General features: G+C 39.6%; 1 protein-coding gene across 3 annotated transcripts in view; it reads left to right on the forward strand.

The window, feature by feature from the left end:
• Positions 1-17,140, forward strand: part of pcdh15a (protocadherin-related 15a) — a 512,848-nt gene that overhangs the window by 250,100 nt on the left and 245,608 nt on the right. For all 3 annotated transcript variants that reach the window (XM_049481098.1, XM_049481100.1, XM_049481099.1), the window contains one exon: positions 13,327-13,487. In XM_049481098.1, the coding sequence (XP_049337055.1) occupies positions 13,327-13,487 (161 nt within the window). The remainder of the gene's footprint in view (positions 1-13,326; positions 13,488-17,140) is intronic.

The raw sequence follows: 17,140 nt of genomic DNA on the forward strand, positions 1-17,140 counted from the left end.
CTATTTGATTATTTGATCTCAAAATAATGGCTACTACCTCAAAATACTACATAATTCCATATGTGTCCCTTAATTGTTTTGAAGCTTTAAAATTGATGTACTATAAAAGGAAAATACATTTAAAAAATAAATAAAACACATTTTCTAATAATTGCTCCAACAATTTAAGTATTGTTTTCCACTAAGCTGCTTGGCAATTGCCCTGTAACTTTTTTCCAGCCTTGTGGACGTTTACAATTTTATCTCTGCTGTCTTTGGGCAGCTTTTTAGTCTTTATTCATGTTAGTAGTTGAGTCTTACTGTATGTGTGGGGTGGACAGGTGTCTTTATGCAGCTAAGGACCTCAAACAGGTGCTTCTAATTTAGAATAATAAGTGAAGTGGAGGTAGACTTTTTAGAGGTGGAATAATCAGTCTTTGAGGGCCAGAATTTTTTGCTGATTTTTTTTTTTAATTATTTAAAAAAGTCATACACTGTGATTTTCAGATTTTTTTTTTTTTATAGATTATGTCTCTCACAGTGGACATGAACCTAAAATGAAAATTTCTGACCCCTCCATGATTTCTAAGTGGGAGAACATGCAAAGTCGCAGGGTGTTCAACTCTTAATAATACTTATTATTTCCTCACTGTACGGCAATGTGTTTTTTGCGGTTATTCGAATAAAAAGATCTTTACGTTGATTGAAAATGTCATGATTAGTAAACCAAAATGGCTTAAATAAAAAATAAAGTTAAGAAAGGTCCCTACCTAGTGGTGTCAATCGATTAAAAAAATGTAATCCAATTAATCACAACAAAATTCTGCGATTAACTGCGATTAACGCACATTTTTAACAGTGGATATTTAAATGTAAAACAAAAAAGAATGAATGTAAGGAATGTAAAATGCAACTATATGTATGTTAGTGGTGTCAATTAAAATAATAGAATATACTTGTATGTTTTAAGGGGAGATAAAATCAAAGTAGGGTGCTGGAATAAAGAATGCATTGTAAATTGGATTGTAAATGTCTCGGGGCAGGAAAGCGCGGTGTGCGTATGAGTAAGAGAGAGAGAGAGAGAGAGACAGAGAGAGAAAGGGAAAGAGAGAGAGAGTGAGAAATACAGAGAAAGAGAAAAAATATAGAGATAGAAACAAAGCTCTCTAACCAGGTCGGAGCAGGAATTCTGAACCGGAGTGTAACAGCTGGACACCGTAAGAGCGCGCCGTTCAATCATTCAGCCAGAAAACAGATCAGTGCGTTGGGTGGGGCAGATTATGGTGGAAGTAGGGGTCAAACTTGGTGCCTTAATTAACTTACGTTAAAAAAAAATTATAATAATTTTAAGTGAACAGCACGCATTAAAGACCTAGTCTTTCCTTTTAATTTTTTTTTTTTTTTTTTTTTTTTACGTTATGTGCTGTGATGACAGTTCCTGAAGCTATTATCAATCAGTTTGAGGCTGGTAAAAACTCTCATGTTGGCGTCGCTCTTACTGTACGCGATTGAGTGTAATAATGTTGATCATTTGAACGTGTTGTTTAGGCAGGCAATAGCTCTAGTTAAGTAACTGGGTCACACAGTTCAGGCAGAGTGATGATGTGTTAGAATGTGTTAGCGCGTGTTAGCGTGTGTGTGCGTTTATAAGGCATAACGGCTGCGGTTGTGAACGTGTGCTGTCTTCTATATGTTTTGGCAGAGAGTGATGATGATGTATGGCTGTATGGGTGTAAAAGGCTTAAAGAGAACCCCTGTGAAGACTGAAGGAGCTCAGCAGGAGCAGCGTAGACCAGGCCTAAAGTGCTAAAGCGCCTGTCAAACATTTACTCTGCATTTTGCATATTCACTGTGTGTCAGGTGTAGCCTCGGGCAGCGTCGACTCCCCACCTGCCTGTGAAAGTTCTGAAATAGGAACTGTCAAACTTCAGTGGACGAATGCTGGAGTGAGATTTAATCTAGTTTAATCTCAGCTGAGGAATGATTCCGAATCATTAGGATTCAGATTCAGCGCAGCACGTCATAAATCATTTACTGTGTTTATCAAAGCTGTGTGTTGTGGTATAAAGAAGGGAGGAGTGGCCCACAAGTTTTAAAGTTTTGATTTGATAGAAACAGTATGTTTGTGTGATCTGGGCATAAGAAAAAGATTACGTTCTTTAAAAGATGATTGTAGAATAAGTGTTAAAGCTGGAGAAGGGGATTTTGTAGAGATAAGGGGTGTAGTGCTACACAGATATAACACACACTAGTGTTAATCTAAAAAAATATATATATATATCATTGAAAAGTTAGCAGTTATTTTATGTCAGTAATTCAGTTCAAAATGTGAAACGAAACTCATATATATTACATAGATATGTTACACACAGAGTGATCTATTTTAAGCGTTAATTTATTTTATCGTGGAGGATTGTGGTGTCTCAGAAAATTAATATTTAGAAAATTACAATGTAATATAAGATTAATTGGTACTTTTTGAACTGAGTCCTGCTGGAAAATGAAATCTGCACGTGTTATGGTGTGCACAAATACAGACACTCGCGGATACAGTAAAATTGGGTGTTTATTAAAAATAGTAAGAGCACAGAGGAAGTCAAAAACAGAAATGGAGTAACACCAGCAAACAGGAACCTCATAGGAGTAACCATACCATAAACGGGAGACAGTCCAGAGTTCATACACGAGTAAGCCAGCATCAGAGATAATCCAAAAAATCAGAAACGTTAAACAGTCCAGGTCAAACACAGCAAATCCACAAGCAGAGGTACAGGCAGAAATCGGCGTCGTAAAAACAAAGAGCAAGGTCATACACGAAAAAACAATCACAGAAAAGGTAACGCTTTGTAAAGTGGTTGAAACCAGGCAATACGCGGAACCTGTGTGTTCGTGGAGTGTCCTTAAATACCCTGGGGTAATCAGTACTCCGGGCTTCCTGGCGGAAGCAGGTGAGGTGTCACGTGAGTGGGTGTGTGTGTGATGTCAGCGGCTGGTGCGTTCTGGGTAGTGTAGTTGTTAGACTGCAAACCTCCGTTGGAGCTCAGTGTGGAAGAAAACAGAAGCGCCTACAGCACCAGACGTGACAGCATGCCCATAAAAGTTGTCAGTAGAGGGAAGGGAAGCATGAAGTGCTCTAAGAATTTCTGGGAAAACACTACATTGACTATAGACTTGATATAACACAGTGGACCAACACCAGCAGATGACATGTCTCTCTAAACCATCACTGACCATCAGTAAATATTGCATTTCATATGGAAATCAAGGGATCAGAATCTGGAGGAAGAGTGAAGAGACACACACAGTCCAAGCTGTTTGAAGTAATATGTTAGAAGCCAGAATATCAGACAAATGTCAGTCAATATTCAGTCATTTCATATATAAAGGTGAGAACTAGGAACGCACGATGATGTTAGAATTATATCGGATAAGGCCGATATTTCAAACCGATACTTGCTGCTGTTTTTATCATATGCTGGAAAAGGACCAATCGACACTGGCTATACTACTAAAATTTTTGTTTTAAAGTTATAACGTTATACTGTCGTGTCTAGTCTCTTTCTTAGTTATAAATGTATATATCAGCATTGGCATCGGCAGCTACAGGTATATGCATGTGTCATATCGGATATCAGCATCAGCCCAGAATTCCCACATCAGCGATTCTCTAGTGTGAACAGTCAGAGATTAAGAATAAAGAAACATAAAAAAAAAAACATCTTTCTTTCTGCACCTGATATGAAATAGATAGAGATGAGAACAGAGAGGAGGGGAGGTGGGGGGACAAACAAGACTACAGTTTTTATAGAAATACTCAAACACAGCGTTCATGATAACAATTAAATCAAGTTTTTGGCTGGCTTTCTCAATTAGGAAATTTGCATATTTACTCTAACAGCATGTTAACAGCATTTTGTATTATCCCTGAAACTATACAGGAGTTTCAGTTTAGTTCTCCAGCACTCCACATAGCTTGTTTACTGTAACTTGTTTACGAACCGCTAGCTAACATTGCCCTGGTTTACGGGAACACTCAGGCTTCCTCAATGCAGCGCTAGTGGTTAGCTGCTTATGCTAATGCAGCTGCACCTAGCCTTAGTGGAAATCTGGAAATCTAAGCGCTATAATCTGTTGCAAATTTGATTGATTTATTTTAACAGGGTTATTAAAACATATATGGCAAGTCCAACGCCGTCCTTATTCTATTGCTCTGAGAGAGAACAACACAGAGAGAGAGAGAGAGAGAGAGAGAGGGATGCAATTAGAGTGCGTGTTGAAAGTGGGATTATTTTCAAGCACCTGCCACTTTTCTGGATTAGATGGAGGGAATTCCAGCCCCTGCACGGTCTGACCATTACATAGCTGCTGCCCCACCCACCACCCAGTGTTTGTATGTGTATAGTGTATGTGTGTGGCCTGTTTGTGTGTGTTTGTTTTGTATGTTTTTTGTTGTGTATGTTTTCTATCTCTCTCTCTCTCTCTCTCTCTCTCTCTCCTGTGGCCAGCTGTTGGATTAAGGTCTGATTAAAAAAGCCTCTGGCTGGAGAGCATTTCCCTGCTCATATTCTGTTGATATTTACCTCCGCTGTGTACTTATACCGGCTTTGTTAAGTGTATTACCCGCTGGTCTATTTTCAGAGTCACCTGTTGGATGCTGATTGTCCTGATAGGCCGGTTCGTTCTAACCTCAATATCAAACAAAGCTTTGTACAATTGACTGCTAAAGAGGATTACACTGGACGTCATTTTAAACCCGTCAGCATGTATCTAGTGTAGCATCTCCACTGAAACTATCTGCAGGGCAGTTAGGGGATCTCCACATCTCGGATCCAAACAGATATACATGTATTACTGGTATTTTAGATAAGAGCAGCCAGTGCTTTTAGAAAGATGAGGAGTTGTTGTTATGGCACACCGAGACTCTACTATTATTTTTGGACCAAAAGTCGAGCCCCAATTATTAGATGTAGGTCCTCTCTAATAGCGGTTTAATCTAGGCTGTTGTTGTCCTGTTTTCATTAGAATCGCACTGAGATAGATGAGTTGCTAAAGGCTTCAGTTCCTTTTGTCAGACCCCCCCCCCCCCCCCCCCATTCTGTTTCTCACCGCAACCAGCCTCCACTCGATCTGCTGCTGCAAATTAAAACTGTCTCCCCAAACAAATGGCCAATACCTTCCCACAAACAACACTAAACCCACAAACTACATCCTCCACACACTCTTAATTCAAAGCCACAATACGTAAAGAACAATTTGCAGCATTTTTCAAAAGCAGGACTTTGAGTAATATGCCATTTGAGAGATGGTTGACTTGCTGCTCTGAGGCTTTCTCCATTAATCTAGTTCATTGCCCTTTGTAATGTAGAGACTTTCAGAGGGGAGTGTTTGCACTTAGTGCCTCTGAGGTTTGGTGTAGGGTAGACATGCTTCACAAAGACTGATCACCTCTGCTTTCCTTTCATCAAAACTGCAGTTGTTTCACATGACATGATGTTAAACTATTTTTGCTTTGACAATGTATTGTCAGAGAAATAATTGTGATCAACAATATTGTTGTTAGAATATCATTGAAAAGTCACTTTATTTCAATAATTCAGTTCAAAATGTGAAATATATAGATGTATTACACACAGTGTGATCTATTTTAAGCATTTACTTCCTTTATTGTTGTTTGTTATGGCTTACGGACAATGAAAACCCAAAAATCAGTGTCTCAGTGTGGGCAGTGGGCCAAGTCCTGCTGGAAAATGAAATCCGCATCTCCATAAAAGTTGTCAGCAGAGGGAAGCATGAAGTGCTGTAAGATTTTCAGGGAAAAAAACTGCAATGATTTTAGACTTGATAAAACACAGTGGATCAACACCAGCAGATGACATGTCTCTCCAAACCATCACTGATTGTGGAAACTTCACACTAGACCTGAAGCAGCTTGGACTGTGTGTCTCTCCACTTCCTCCAGACTCTGGTCTCTTGATTTACAAATGAAATGTAAAATCTACTGATGATCCGTGATGGTTTGGAGAGACATGTCATCTGCTGGTATTGATCCACTGTGTTCTAACAAGTCCAAAGTCAGAGCAGTTTTGTTTTCCCACAAAATCTTACAACACTTCATGCTTTTCTCTGCTGACAACTTTTATGGAGATGCAAATTTAATTTTCCAATATTCTAATTTTCAGAGACACTGATTTTTGGGTTTTCATTGGCTATAAGCCATAATCATCAACAATAATAGAAATACATGCTTAAAATAGTCTTTTGAGTTTTGAGTGCAGTAAATGCAGTTGACTGGCCGCAAAGTATCAGACCAACTGAAAATTATTTGAATATACAGAGACATGCCAAACATACATTGATCAGGGGACAGCTTGGGAACTCATAGTGGAGTTATGTATTATAACTAATTTTTGGGAGTGATCCACGCCCTCACTCCTCCCACTTCCTTCCCTATTTAAACCGTCACTTCCTCTCTACCTGCTCATTGAACAAACCTCGCACCCACCTCCTCCCCATCTTCCTCCTTTTTTAATTTTATTCTCTTCTCGTGTTTCTCTTCATGTGAGGGGGGGGCTTCGGCTTCACGCTTTACAGTGAAGGTGCCCCGAACTCCACCCCAATACTCTGAGTTCGCCCCCCTCTTTTCTTCTTCTCTGCCCAGTCAAGGGCGTGGGTCAATACTAGCAAACAACTCTATAAGTTGTGAGGTGCTATCATAAGAGTAAGGCTGAAAACTGGCCAGTGTTCTCATATCAAGGTAATGTGAATTATCAATGCGAATTTAAGGGAGGTACCCACTGATTGTGGGTGCAATGTGGATGGGATGTTTTGTATCCAATGTTATGTGACCGTAGTGTTACTTGTGTAGTGATAACACACCATAGAAGGCATTACCACCCACAGTGGACAGTGCAGTGGGTGCTTCCAATTGCAATGGTTTGCCGTCTGTCTAGAAATTCTGTCAGAAATCACATTCTCATTCAGTCTAGGAGTGCATTAGGTGCATTTCTACCACACTAGGTGGAGGAAACTGTAAATATTATTACTGTCTGTTCACAATGAATGAAATGTTATTTTTTTGTTGCCTTGTTCCAGCTTTACCAAACTCATACCGGAACCGTAATGTGAACTCTATCTGTCAAACTATACCAGTAATATTATGCTTAAACTCTATAGCCAGTCTCAGCTGCAGTGTCACCATAATGATGTAATCATCTGAGTACAATGCAGGATGACATAAAGCACACAATGATTTGAGAAGGATCCATCAGCGAGAGCGCAAGCAAATCTGGTCAGCTGCTACCCGCACACACTGCAATGCCCGACCGTGGAAATTGCCTTTTGGGCAAACTGGAGCGAGAGAATGAGAATGTGAACTGTTTTACATATCTTCATTTTTTTTTTTTTCATATGAGTCAGTAAAAGAGGGCCCAACGCATTTCACAACTGTAATTTATTCCTGAGCATGTCCACCTATCCACAGTTTCCTGACCGTTAGATTGTTTTATTCGTAAATTAACTACGTATATATATATATATACACACACACACACACACACACACACTCAAAGCCATTATTCACAGCTTTAGCTAAAGGACAGAGTGGCAGTGCTTGACTGTGAAATATAAGCACAAAATCCCCCCCAGTTATTCAGAAGCCCGCCGAGGAGGTGGGACTGTGACTTCTCCACAAGAGTTTTAAGTCTCAAAATCAGATTATTCGCTCTTGAGCCATTTAGCTCCTAAAATTTTGAGCGTATGTGTGTGTGTGTGTGTGTGTGTGTGTGTTTAAGTGGGTGTGTGAGCTGAGATTTGTCTTAAAGCACTGTAAAGGTTAAGGGAATGCTGCTGTTTAATTGAGAGCTTTAGTGGTAAAGCTGGTGTGGAATGCTAAATATCTGTATCCAGACTGATCTGAGCTCAGACTGAATCCTGTACTTATATTATTGTGATCATGTGACACTGCTACGGATTAAGGAGATACAATTATGAATGTGGAGAGAGAGAGAGAACCAGTTATCAATCTATCTATCTGTCTGTCTGTCTGTCTATGGTTTGTCTAATTTCTGTTCCTTCTTTATTAAAACAGTTAGAGAGGGAAAGGGAGAAAGACAGACAAAGAAAGTGTAAACGAGAGGGATGAGGAGGGGGTAAATAGAGAGATGAGTGGGAGTGATAGAGAATGCAGAGTGAGAGAGAGAGAGAGAGAGAGAGAGAGAGAAGGGGGAAATATATACAGAGATACAGAGACAGAGGGAGAGAAAGGGAGGGGAGAAATAGATACTCAGGTATACCTGAAGAGAGATAGGAGTAAGGAAAAAAAGAGAGAGGAATACAGGGTAGAGAGAGGGGTAGAAAAGCATAGAAAGATAGAGTGAGAGCGATAGAAAGAAAGACAGAACTGGACATAGAAGAGAATAAGGGAAGAAGTAAGAAGGAGTATTACAGGGGAATAGAGAGAGGGGAGAGAAAGACAAAAAGAGAAATATGGGAAAAAAAGAGAAGGAAAGAGAGAGATGAAAAGAGAGAGGGGGTAGGAGTGAGAGAAGAGGGAAATGGTGAGAGAGAAGGGAAAAAAAGAATACAGAGGGTTGGAGAAAAAAAAGAAAGGAGGAGTGAGAGAAAAGATGAAAGAAAGAAAGGTGAGAGAGAAAAAATGAGAGTGAGAAAGAGGAGAGAAAAAATGAGAGAACGCGTGAGAAAAAAAGGAACAATAGAGAGAAATATTGAGAGAAAAAATGAGAAACAAAAAAATGAGAGAAAAATAGAGTCAGAAAGAAAAAAACGAGAGAACAAACAAAGGAAAATATACCGAGAGGAAAGATGAGAGATAGAGTGAGCGAGAGAGATAGAGGAAAGAAAGGTTTAGAAAAACAGTGAGATGGAGGGAGAAAAAGACAGAGAGAAAAGGAGGGAAAAGAGAGAGAGGTTGCCTTGACTTTGCAGTAGGAGAGATTTTCATTGCCCAGACAGATGGTGAAAGGCTGTGATCGATGACTTAAAACGTGTGTGTGTGTGTGAGTGTGTGAGTGTGTGTAAAATTGATTCAGTGTTCACACCTAGTTATTAGTGTGAAAAGTTTTCTTTGAACTGATACTGCGTGTGTGAGTGTGTGTGTGTGTGTGCGTGTGTGAGAGCTTTCATGCATGTGTGCAGGCGTGTGTGTGTGTGTGTGTGTGATGTTTGCGTGCTGCAGTAGCTGCTGTGTTTAATAGCGTTTGGCAGCAGATGGGGGTCAGAGTTCACGCTGCTCTGTTTTGTAGTGGTCAGGTTCTCAGACGCCGCTTCTCTGAGATCAAACGCAATTAATGTGAGTGTGAGAGCAGACGAGCTGTGGACTGATGCAGGTATTGGCTCTGAAAGCTCCTCTGTGGCCTGTATTGGTTTGTTCTTCATTGAGCTGTCTGAGGTTCTGAACCTGGTTAATGGTGTTAGTCAGTCACACGGAGCAGCGCAGCAGTGAATGCATACAGCTCTCACTCACGCTCTCAGTAAGAGGAAACACTTACACCGGCTGCCTGACTGCACTGGTGCTTTTCTGTTTGCTCAGGAGTCAACTCTGTAACCTCGGAAACAGCAGATAAAACAAGGATAAAATAGACAATACGACTTTCTAATAATTTATCTAAGAATATCATGATGCACAGTGTCGAATCCGTCCGTGTATGAAGGCATCATGATCAGAATCAAGAGGAATCATTAGTTGTCACATATTCCACAACCAGATTGCTGGCTGTCATAGTGTGATGTGCAATTTCTTATGTCACTAAATCACCTTTTTCTATTTTACACATATAAAATCCACTTTTTCCTGTTCTTTGTAAAATAAAACAGGTCTCTCTAAGTTGAAAATGCATGTTCAGCTGAGCCCAGGCAGTTGAAACAAAACCTCTAGGTGGATTTTTACTTTCTGGACCTGGATTACCCACCTCTGTGTTTTTGCATAGATTTAAATAGGATCTCCGGTGGATTTTGCGTTTTACAGAGACTCTAAAACTAGGTCAGTGTCTGAATTGCACTTAGCAGGCTATTACACTTTACATGTTGTAAAGTAACATATGACATTGCAAAGACTATTGTTTGTGTAAAAATGTAAAAATTTTAAAACGTTTTTAACTGTTGTCCGTCTCGCTGCCTCGCAGTTCTGTCAGCCAATCAGAGGTGATATGTTTGCATGTATAAATATTCATAAGCAAGAGCTGAAATCCTACCATTCTTTAATTTTATTTGATTTATCGAAGTAGAATGTAAAAAAATATATTTTATACCACAGTTAGTTCCGACCCTGCAATGTGATTGGCTGAGAGGCGACCTATGAGTGTCGTTATCAGCCGGTAATGCACTTTATTTCTCAGCGCTCTCCATGTATACAAGTAACCTAGCAATGATGCAGCGCTTACAAGCCAAACAGTGCAGCTACAAACAGAACAGCAATGGAACTATTTTAACTTGCAGAGTGTTTATAACCAAACAGATCATATTTTCTTGTCCTCTTTATCTCTTGTGTTTTATTGCTTGAACAAAACCTGGCATTTATCGGCTCTTCCTGCCAGCGTTCTGTGAAGGGATAGGGAAACATTCTAAAAGAAACAATTATATTTTATATTTTGTGGGAAATGAAAATGTCTAAGTTTCAGGAATTTAATGTTATAGTTTTATCAGCAGATAATCTAAGCAGCTCTGTTTTCATAAGCTTCCCCTACACTGTGATTTTGCTTCATCCTGTGCTTCATTTGATTTTTTGTTCAGCTGTTTTGGTGTTTTATTGGTCAGAGCACATTCATTGTCCCCCACCATAGAGACCCAGACCCCCAAATTTCCTGCAAGGCTTAATCCGATAATGGATTAAGGGCAGGGAGTTCCCAATCCTCAAAGCATATCAGAATGACTTATAATTTAACTGTCTGATGAGTAATGACAGTCTGCCAGACAGCATTATGGCTAAACCTGAGCGTATTAAAGGTGTTCTGGTATGACCTCTATATGCCAATGTATAAAGACTGGCTTTACACCCAAGCTTGCAAAGATACATTGCGTACATCAGGGGATTTATTTGTGATGAATCTTGTGACATATGTTGTTGGTGTAAATAAAGTGAATTATATTATATATCTGTGAAATGTATTATTTATACCCCTACTTCAAAAAAGGTACTTTTGTTTGCCTTATAGATGCTCCTATTACAGTGCTGTAACGGCACTCTGGCCTTCCATAGGGTATTTCTTCTTTAAAGTTTGATGGTTTTGCTGGTTGACCAGCACAGTGTCCTTTCGGGCATCTCCAAGTTTTCTTTTGGGTATCTCCAAGGGTCTCCAAGTGTCCTTTTGGGCATCTCCAGGGGTATTTTTGGGCATCTCCATGGGTCTCTAAGTGTCCTTCTGGGCATCTCCAAGTGTCCTTTTGGCCATCTCCACGGGTCTCTAAGTGTCCTGGGCATCTCCAAGTGTCCTTTTGGCCATCTCCAAGGGTCTCCAACTGTCCTTTTGGGCTTCTCCAAGGGTTCCTTTGGGCATCTCCAAGTGTCCTTTTGGGCATCTCCAATTGTCCCTTTGGGCATCTCAAAGTGTCATTTTGGGTATCTTCAAGGATCTCCAAGGGTCCTTTTGGGTATCTCCAAGGGTCCTTTTGGGCATCTCCAAGGGTCCTTTTGGGCATCTCCAAGGGTCCTTTTGGGCATCTCCAAGTGTCCCTTTGGGCATCTTTAAGTGTCCTTTTGGGCATCTCCAAGTGTCCTTTTGGGCTCTTTTTTTAAGGGTCTCCAAGTGTCCTTTTGGGCATCTCCAAGTGTCCTTTTGGACATCTCCAAGTGTCCTTTTGGACATCCCCAAGTGTCCTTTTGGGCATCTCCAGGGGTCCTTTTGGGCATCTCCAAGGGTCCCTTTGGGCATCTCCAAGTGTTCCTTTGGCCATCTCCAAGGGTCCTTTTGGGCATCTCCATGGGTCCTTTTGGGTATCTCCAAGTGTTCCTTTTGGACATCTCCAAGTGTCCTTTTGGGCATCTCCATGGGTCCTTTTGGGCATCTCCAAGTGTTTCTTTGGCCATCTCCAAGGGTCTGCAAGTGTCCTTTTGGGCATCTGCAAGGATCTTTTTGGGCATCTTCAAGGGTCTGCAAGTGTCCTATTGGGCATCTCCAAGTGTTCCTTTGGCCTTTTCCAAGGGTCTCCAAAAGTCATTTTGGGCACCTCCAAGTGGGTCTGTTATGAAATCCATCCCTGCGTACGACATTGAGTCTGCCCTTTGAATTCCATCTTGGAATTTTGCAACAGAGACTCAAAATCCAACTGAAAGTCCAGCTTGGAATTCCATCTTGGAATCAGCCTCAGGATTTAATCTTGGAATCCAGAAATAGCTTATCAACCAGCAGAAACAAAATCAAACCAAAAACACCCAACTCTACAGGTTAAGAACTGTCCAGCTTTCCAACCATCTTGACTATCAAAGACTATCTTTGACTTTTTAAACCCAGCAACCAGCTAAAACTGATCTTGCACTGGATTTTTCAGAAGGGTACTTGTGTCATTGCTGGATGCCAAGTCAAAATTACCCTGGTGTTTTTAATATAAAAAAAACACCAGGGTAATGTACTGACTCTGACATTAACTGTGGATTTACAGTGAAACTGAGACTTTCCCAGAATAGTCTGGAGTCAGTGAGCCAGTGTGCGGAACAATGACTGTAGATGCATAGAGCTTGAAGTGCAATATCTCAGCTCTGTTTGTATGTATGAGAAGAATTTCCTAACAGCAGCAGGAGTTGTGAAAGTGTGAGGACGTTGTTATGCAAGCTATAGAAGAGGAGAGGAGCTGCATATTGTCCTGCAGTTGAAGTATTAGTCCTGATGTTTGTGTTGAGTGTGAAAGGGGCGACAGAAGCTGCTGATTGCTGTAGTGTGAGGAGAAAGATGGTATTGTTACATGAGCGTGAGGCTGTGGGAGGACAGCTTATCTCGTTACTGAGTGTGGAGGCTAGGAGAAGGACACTGTTATTTGTTCCCTACTAAGGCAAGAAGTCCAGCGCAATTACCTCAGGAGGGACAGGAGGCTGTATAATGTTGTATCATGCTGAGAATTTATGACCTCAACATTCTTACAAGCTGGACGTCTCACACTGATGGGGAGATATTTATGAGAGTTGCAGATCAGCTAATGAACCCACACACTGGCTGACTCTGCTGCTAAATTACAGTGTGGAAGATCTGTTATTCAGAGCGTAGTGAGATTACTGCATTCACTCTGATACTGACACTGAGGTCAGTGAACCTGAGGTGAACTATATGTTTGTATGTGTAATGACCATATTTATACAAATCGAGCTGACTGTCTTTCTCTCTCTCTCTCTCTCTCCCTCAGGCACTGTTCTGGTGGAGAATATGCAGATTACCGGCCGTGCACAGGACCCTGGCCGGACCATTTCTCTGACTCTACTGGAGAACTATGACTACTGGGTCATACTGGACCCTGCCCTCCAGAGACTCTACCTCAACAGCACTGGACGAGTACTAGACCGAGACGTGAGTGGACAAACTTTTTTGTATGCCTAGACAAGCTTAGACAATTGTTTATTCATTTATTTATTTGCCTATAATAGAAATATTAATAATTAAAAAACCCTGTGATGGTCTGGTGCCCTGTCCAGGGGGTGTTCTTGCCTTGCACTGCAACCTTGACAAGGAGAAGTGCAAAATAAATGCAAAACAACAACAGCTACAATAATAATGTTTTATTTAAAAAGCAATTTTTCTTAGGGTGTTTAAACACCAGCACTATTTGGTTCAGGTTAATGCGGCCAGTGGTTCTTTTGTACGCTTAGTGTGGCTCGTTTGAGCAGGTATGAAAACGGGTGCGGATCAAAACAACTGAACTGAGACCAGCTAGACAAGGTGGTCTCTGTCCGGTCCTAAACAAACTCTGGAGCGGTTCGCTTGTGAGGAGACCCAGCTATCAAGTATACTTCTTTTATTTAAACTAAATTCTGATAAGGCTCAGTTTAATCTGATATATTAGACAGATAATGGTAGAAAATTCTCCAAGTAAACAATTTCATCAACTGACCAAAAAAAATGCCTGTAGTTTACAAGACAATCTTTCTGCCTTAATGTCAGCATACCACCAAAAATGACGGACCACATCCAACAGGATTAACTGTGGATGCAAGAGGAAGCTGCCCAAATCAATGTGCACCTCAACTCTCCTGTTTTCACCAGAACTGTCTGTTGGGAAAATAAATTATTGTGGTCTAAAACCAGGTGTTTCAGTTTTATTCTCCAACCCCTGTATTTAATTAATCCCATTGCATACTTGAGCAGTTGCTATGATGTTGCTTAGCAGTTGCTATTGTTTTCCAGTTGGGTACTATTTGATGGTTTCTTTTGATTTCTTTTGTTTTTGCTTTTTTTTTCGTCATACTTACATTTTTTTTCACATTAACATATTACGACATTTCAGTATCAGATAAATATAACCTCATTTTTTTATGATAATTGTATATATTGAGGGGATAAATCTAACCAAACCAATGTTGCCCTGTGTGAAAATGTATTTCCCTCCTAAACCTAATAACTTGATTGTGCCACCCTTGGCAGCAACAACTGCATTCAAGTGTTTGTAATAACTGGCAATGAGTCTTTGTGAATCTCTGTGGAGGAATTTTGGCTCCACTCTTCTTTACAGAATCCCTCCAACATCTTCATTGAATTTTTTTAACCCATTCAGAGGTGGATTTACTGGTGTGCTTCAGATCATTATCCTGTTGCAGAACTTAAGTATACCTGAGCTTAAGTTCATTAACTGATAGACAGACATTCTCCTTCAGGATTTCCTAGTAGAGAGTAGAATAAATTTCCATCAATTACAGCAAGCTGTCCAGACCCTAACGCAAAAAAAAAGAAATTATCTTTTAGTTTTTAACAGCTTTTTATAGCTTTTTACTCGGGTTATCTTTGTCTTGTTGGATAATCTAAAAAATGTAAGTATGACAAAAACGCAGAAACAATCTGTAACAAATCTGTAAGGGGGGAAAATACTTTTTCATGGCACTGTAAATAAATATGAATTAGCCATCCAATGGTCTAATTGCAGAATACACATAAAGCGCACATAAAGTTCCATAAGGCTTTTGGCTGTGGTGCTCACCTCACAGTCTCTTCTCTGAGTCCGACTGAGTTCTCTGGGCAATTTTTAACTACCACCCAGAGACCACCTAGGAATGGCCCAGTGGTACATGTTAGAGATTGGAACCCTGCCCCTGCCTCTTTCCCCGCCTCTGACCTCCTAACCACCATAGTTGCTTGGTGGTTGCCATGCTATTCAGTCTGGTTTCTATGTGGTTAAACAGAAGATAGGGCTCACAAGCTTCTGCCAACAAAGTTCCACCTTTCACTTCTGAGTAACACCATTCTCAATTCACACCAAACTATTATAAAACGTGAGGGCTGAATATACACAAATGTCCAAGTTAGATACTCAGAACCGATTGGTGTACTATCATACCACAATGCAATGCAAAAAACAGTAAGGTAGAAACCACTGCCTGTAAAAAAAATAAAAAAATAAAAGTTAGTACATGAATATTTCGTGTACTAACCTGCCAATCTCACGCTATTAATAGTGTATAGTATAATATAGTATATACATTATAGTTTTAGTGTTTAGAAAGCATTTGGGACACAGCCAGAAACATAAGAAAAATGCAACAGAGCAAGGCAAAGGTAAAATAAAAACAGTATAAATAAAGAGCAGATGATCGAAGTTGCTTAAAAATGTATTCTTACTGGAGCATTGAAAGAGGAAAGATTTCCATTTCTAGCTCTGAAGGATAAAGGATATTTATGATGGATAGGCTGGATAGTTATATGTGAGCAGATCACTATAAAATGACCTAAGCACATGGTTAGGCCTGAATGAGTACTGCTAAATAAAAAGGAGCGAGACCGTGAAATGTTTTATTTTGTGTTTTTTTGTATGTGTAGGGTGTTTTCAGATGTACTTGCAGCATGAACACAGTGTTACTGTTCAATAACTGGTTAAATTTAATGAAAAAATGCTGATTTTGTCATTTGATGATAGTTTATCGTAGATTAATTTCAGATCATTTAATATTTTTTTCTTAATATCGGTAAAAGAAATAGATATTTCAATAGTATTTGTTTTAAACAACATATTGTAGCATTTCTACCATATAATAGCAGCTTAAAATATTTATTGTATATCCACTGACCTGTAATATTGAGATGTATTTCTGTCATTGCTACTCTCAACACTTGTGGGAACTGCATAACAAATTCTCACATAATTCTTCTTTAAAACACAAAGATGGTTGAAATGCTAAATAAAACCCAAACAAAATATTATATTTAACTGAGATGGGACTAAAACAAAAAAATGCTAGCAGAAACCCATAAAATAATGAGATAACACATAAGTAACTCACTTTTTATTATATTTGATGACTGATTACTGTCTTAAGTAGAAAATGTTTTTGTTCTGTTGGAGTATTAGCAGCCTAGGTATAATCAATTGTAAATAATAAATAGCTTTGGAATGCATTAAAAATTCAGTGTAATTATTTTGTGCTGTTCTAATGCGACATAATATAATATTTGCTGTATTTTATATTATGATATTACCATCATCCTAACACTGACAATTGTAGGGTTAATATTAAAAAGTCATAATATTACATAAGTTGAAAAAGAAAAATGGGAAGAGCTCTTGTTATTGGCAGCTGTGTATCGGAATTCTGTTTTTTCTTTTTTTTCTTTTTTTTTTTTTGCTAAACCAAAGTAAGTGTCTCTCAGCCTGAACAAAGCCTTTGTGTATTTTGTACTGTGTGTGTTTTTGTGTGTTTGTACACCCCATTCACTTTGATCATAGGGCCAGCTCCCTGCTGTGTCAGAGTGGTGGTGCTCTATGAGTGAAGACTTACCGTCCGGCTGAGAGTCGGTCACTAAGTGGCTCAACAAGGGAGATATCAGAGCAGTAATGGCCTTACTGGATCAAAATCACAACTCAACCCATCTGTCTTCTTATAAAAGCTGTACAGGAGTCACACTCTGTTCAGCGGGCTGCCGTGTTTATTTTGTGCTGAGCACTCAAATCCATACACTTTGATTTATTTAGGAAAGCGAGACAGACAGAGAGAGAGAGAGAAAGAGAGAGAGAGATC

Source organism: Astyanax mexicanus, chromosome 7 (genome assembly GCF_023375975.1).
Source record: "Astyanax mexicanus isolate ESR-SI-001 chromosome 7, AstMex3_surface, whole genome shotgun sequence".
Classification (NCBI taxonomy): Eukaryota; Metazoa; Chordata; class Actinopteri; order Characiformes; family Acestrorhamphidae; genus Astyanax; species Astyanax mexicanus.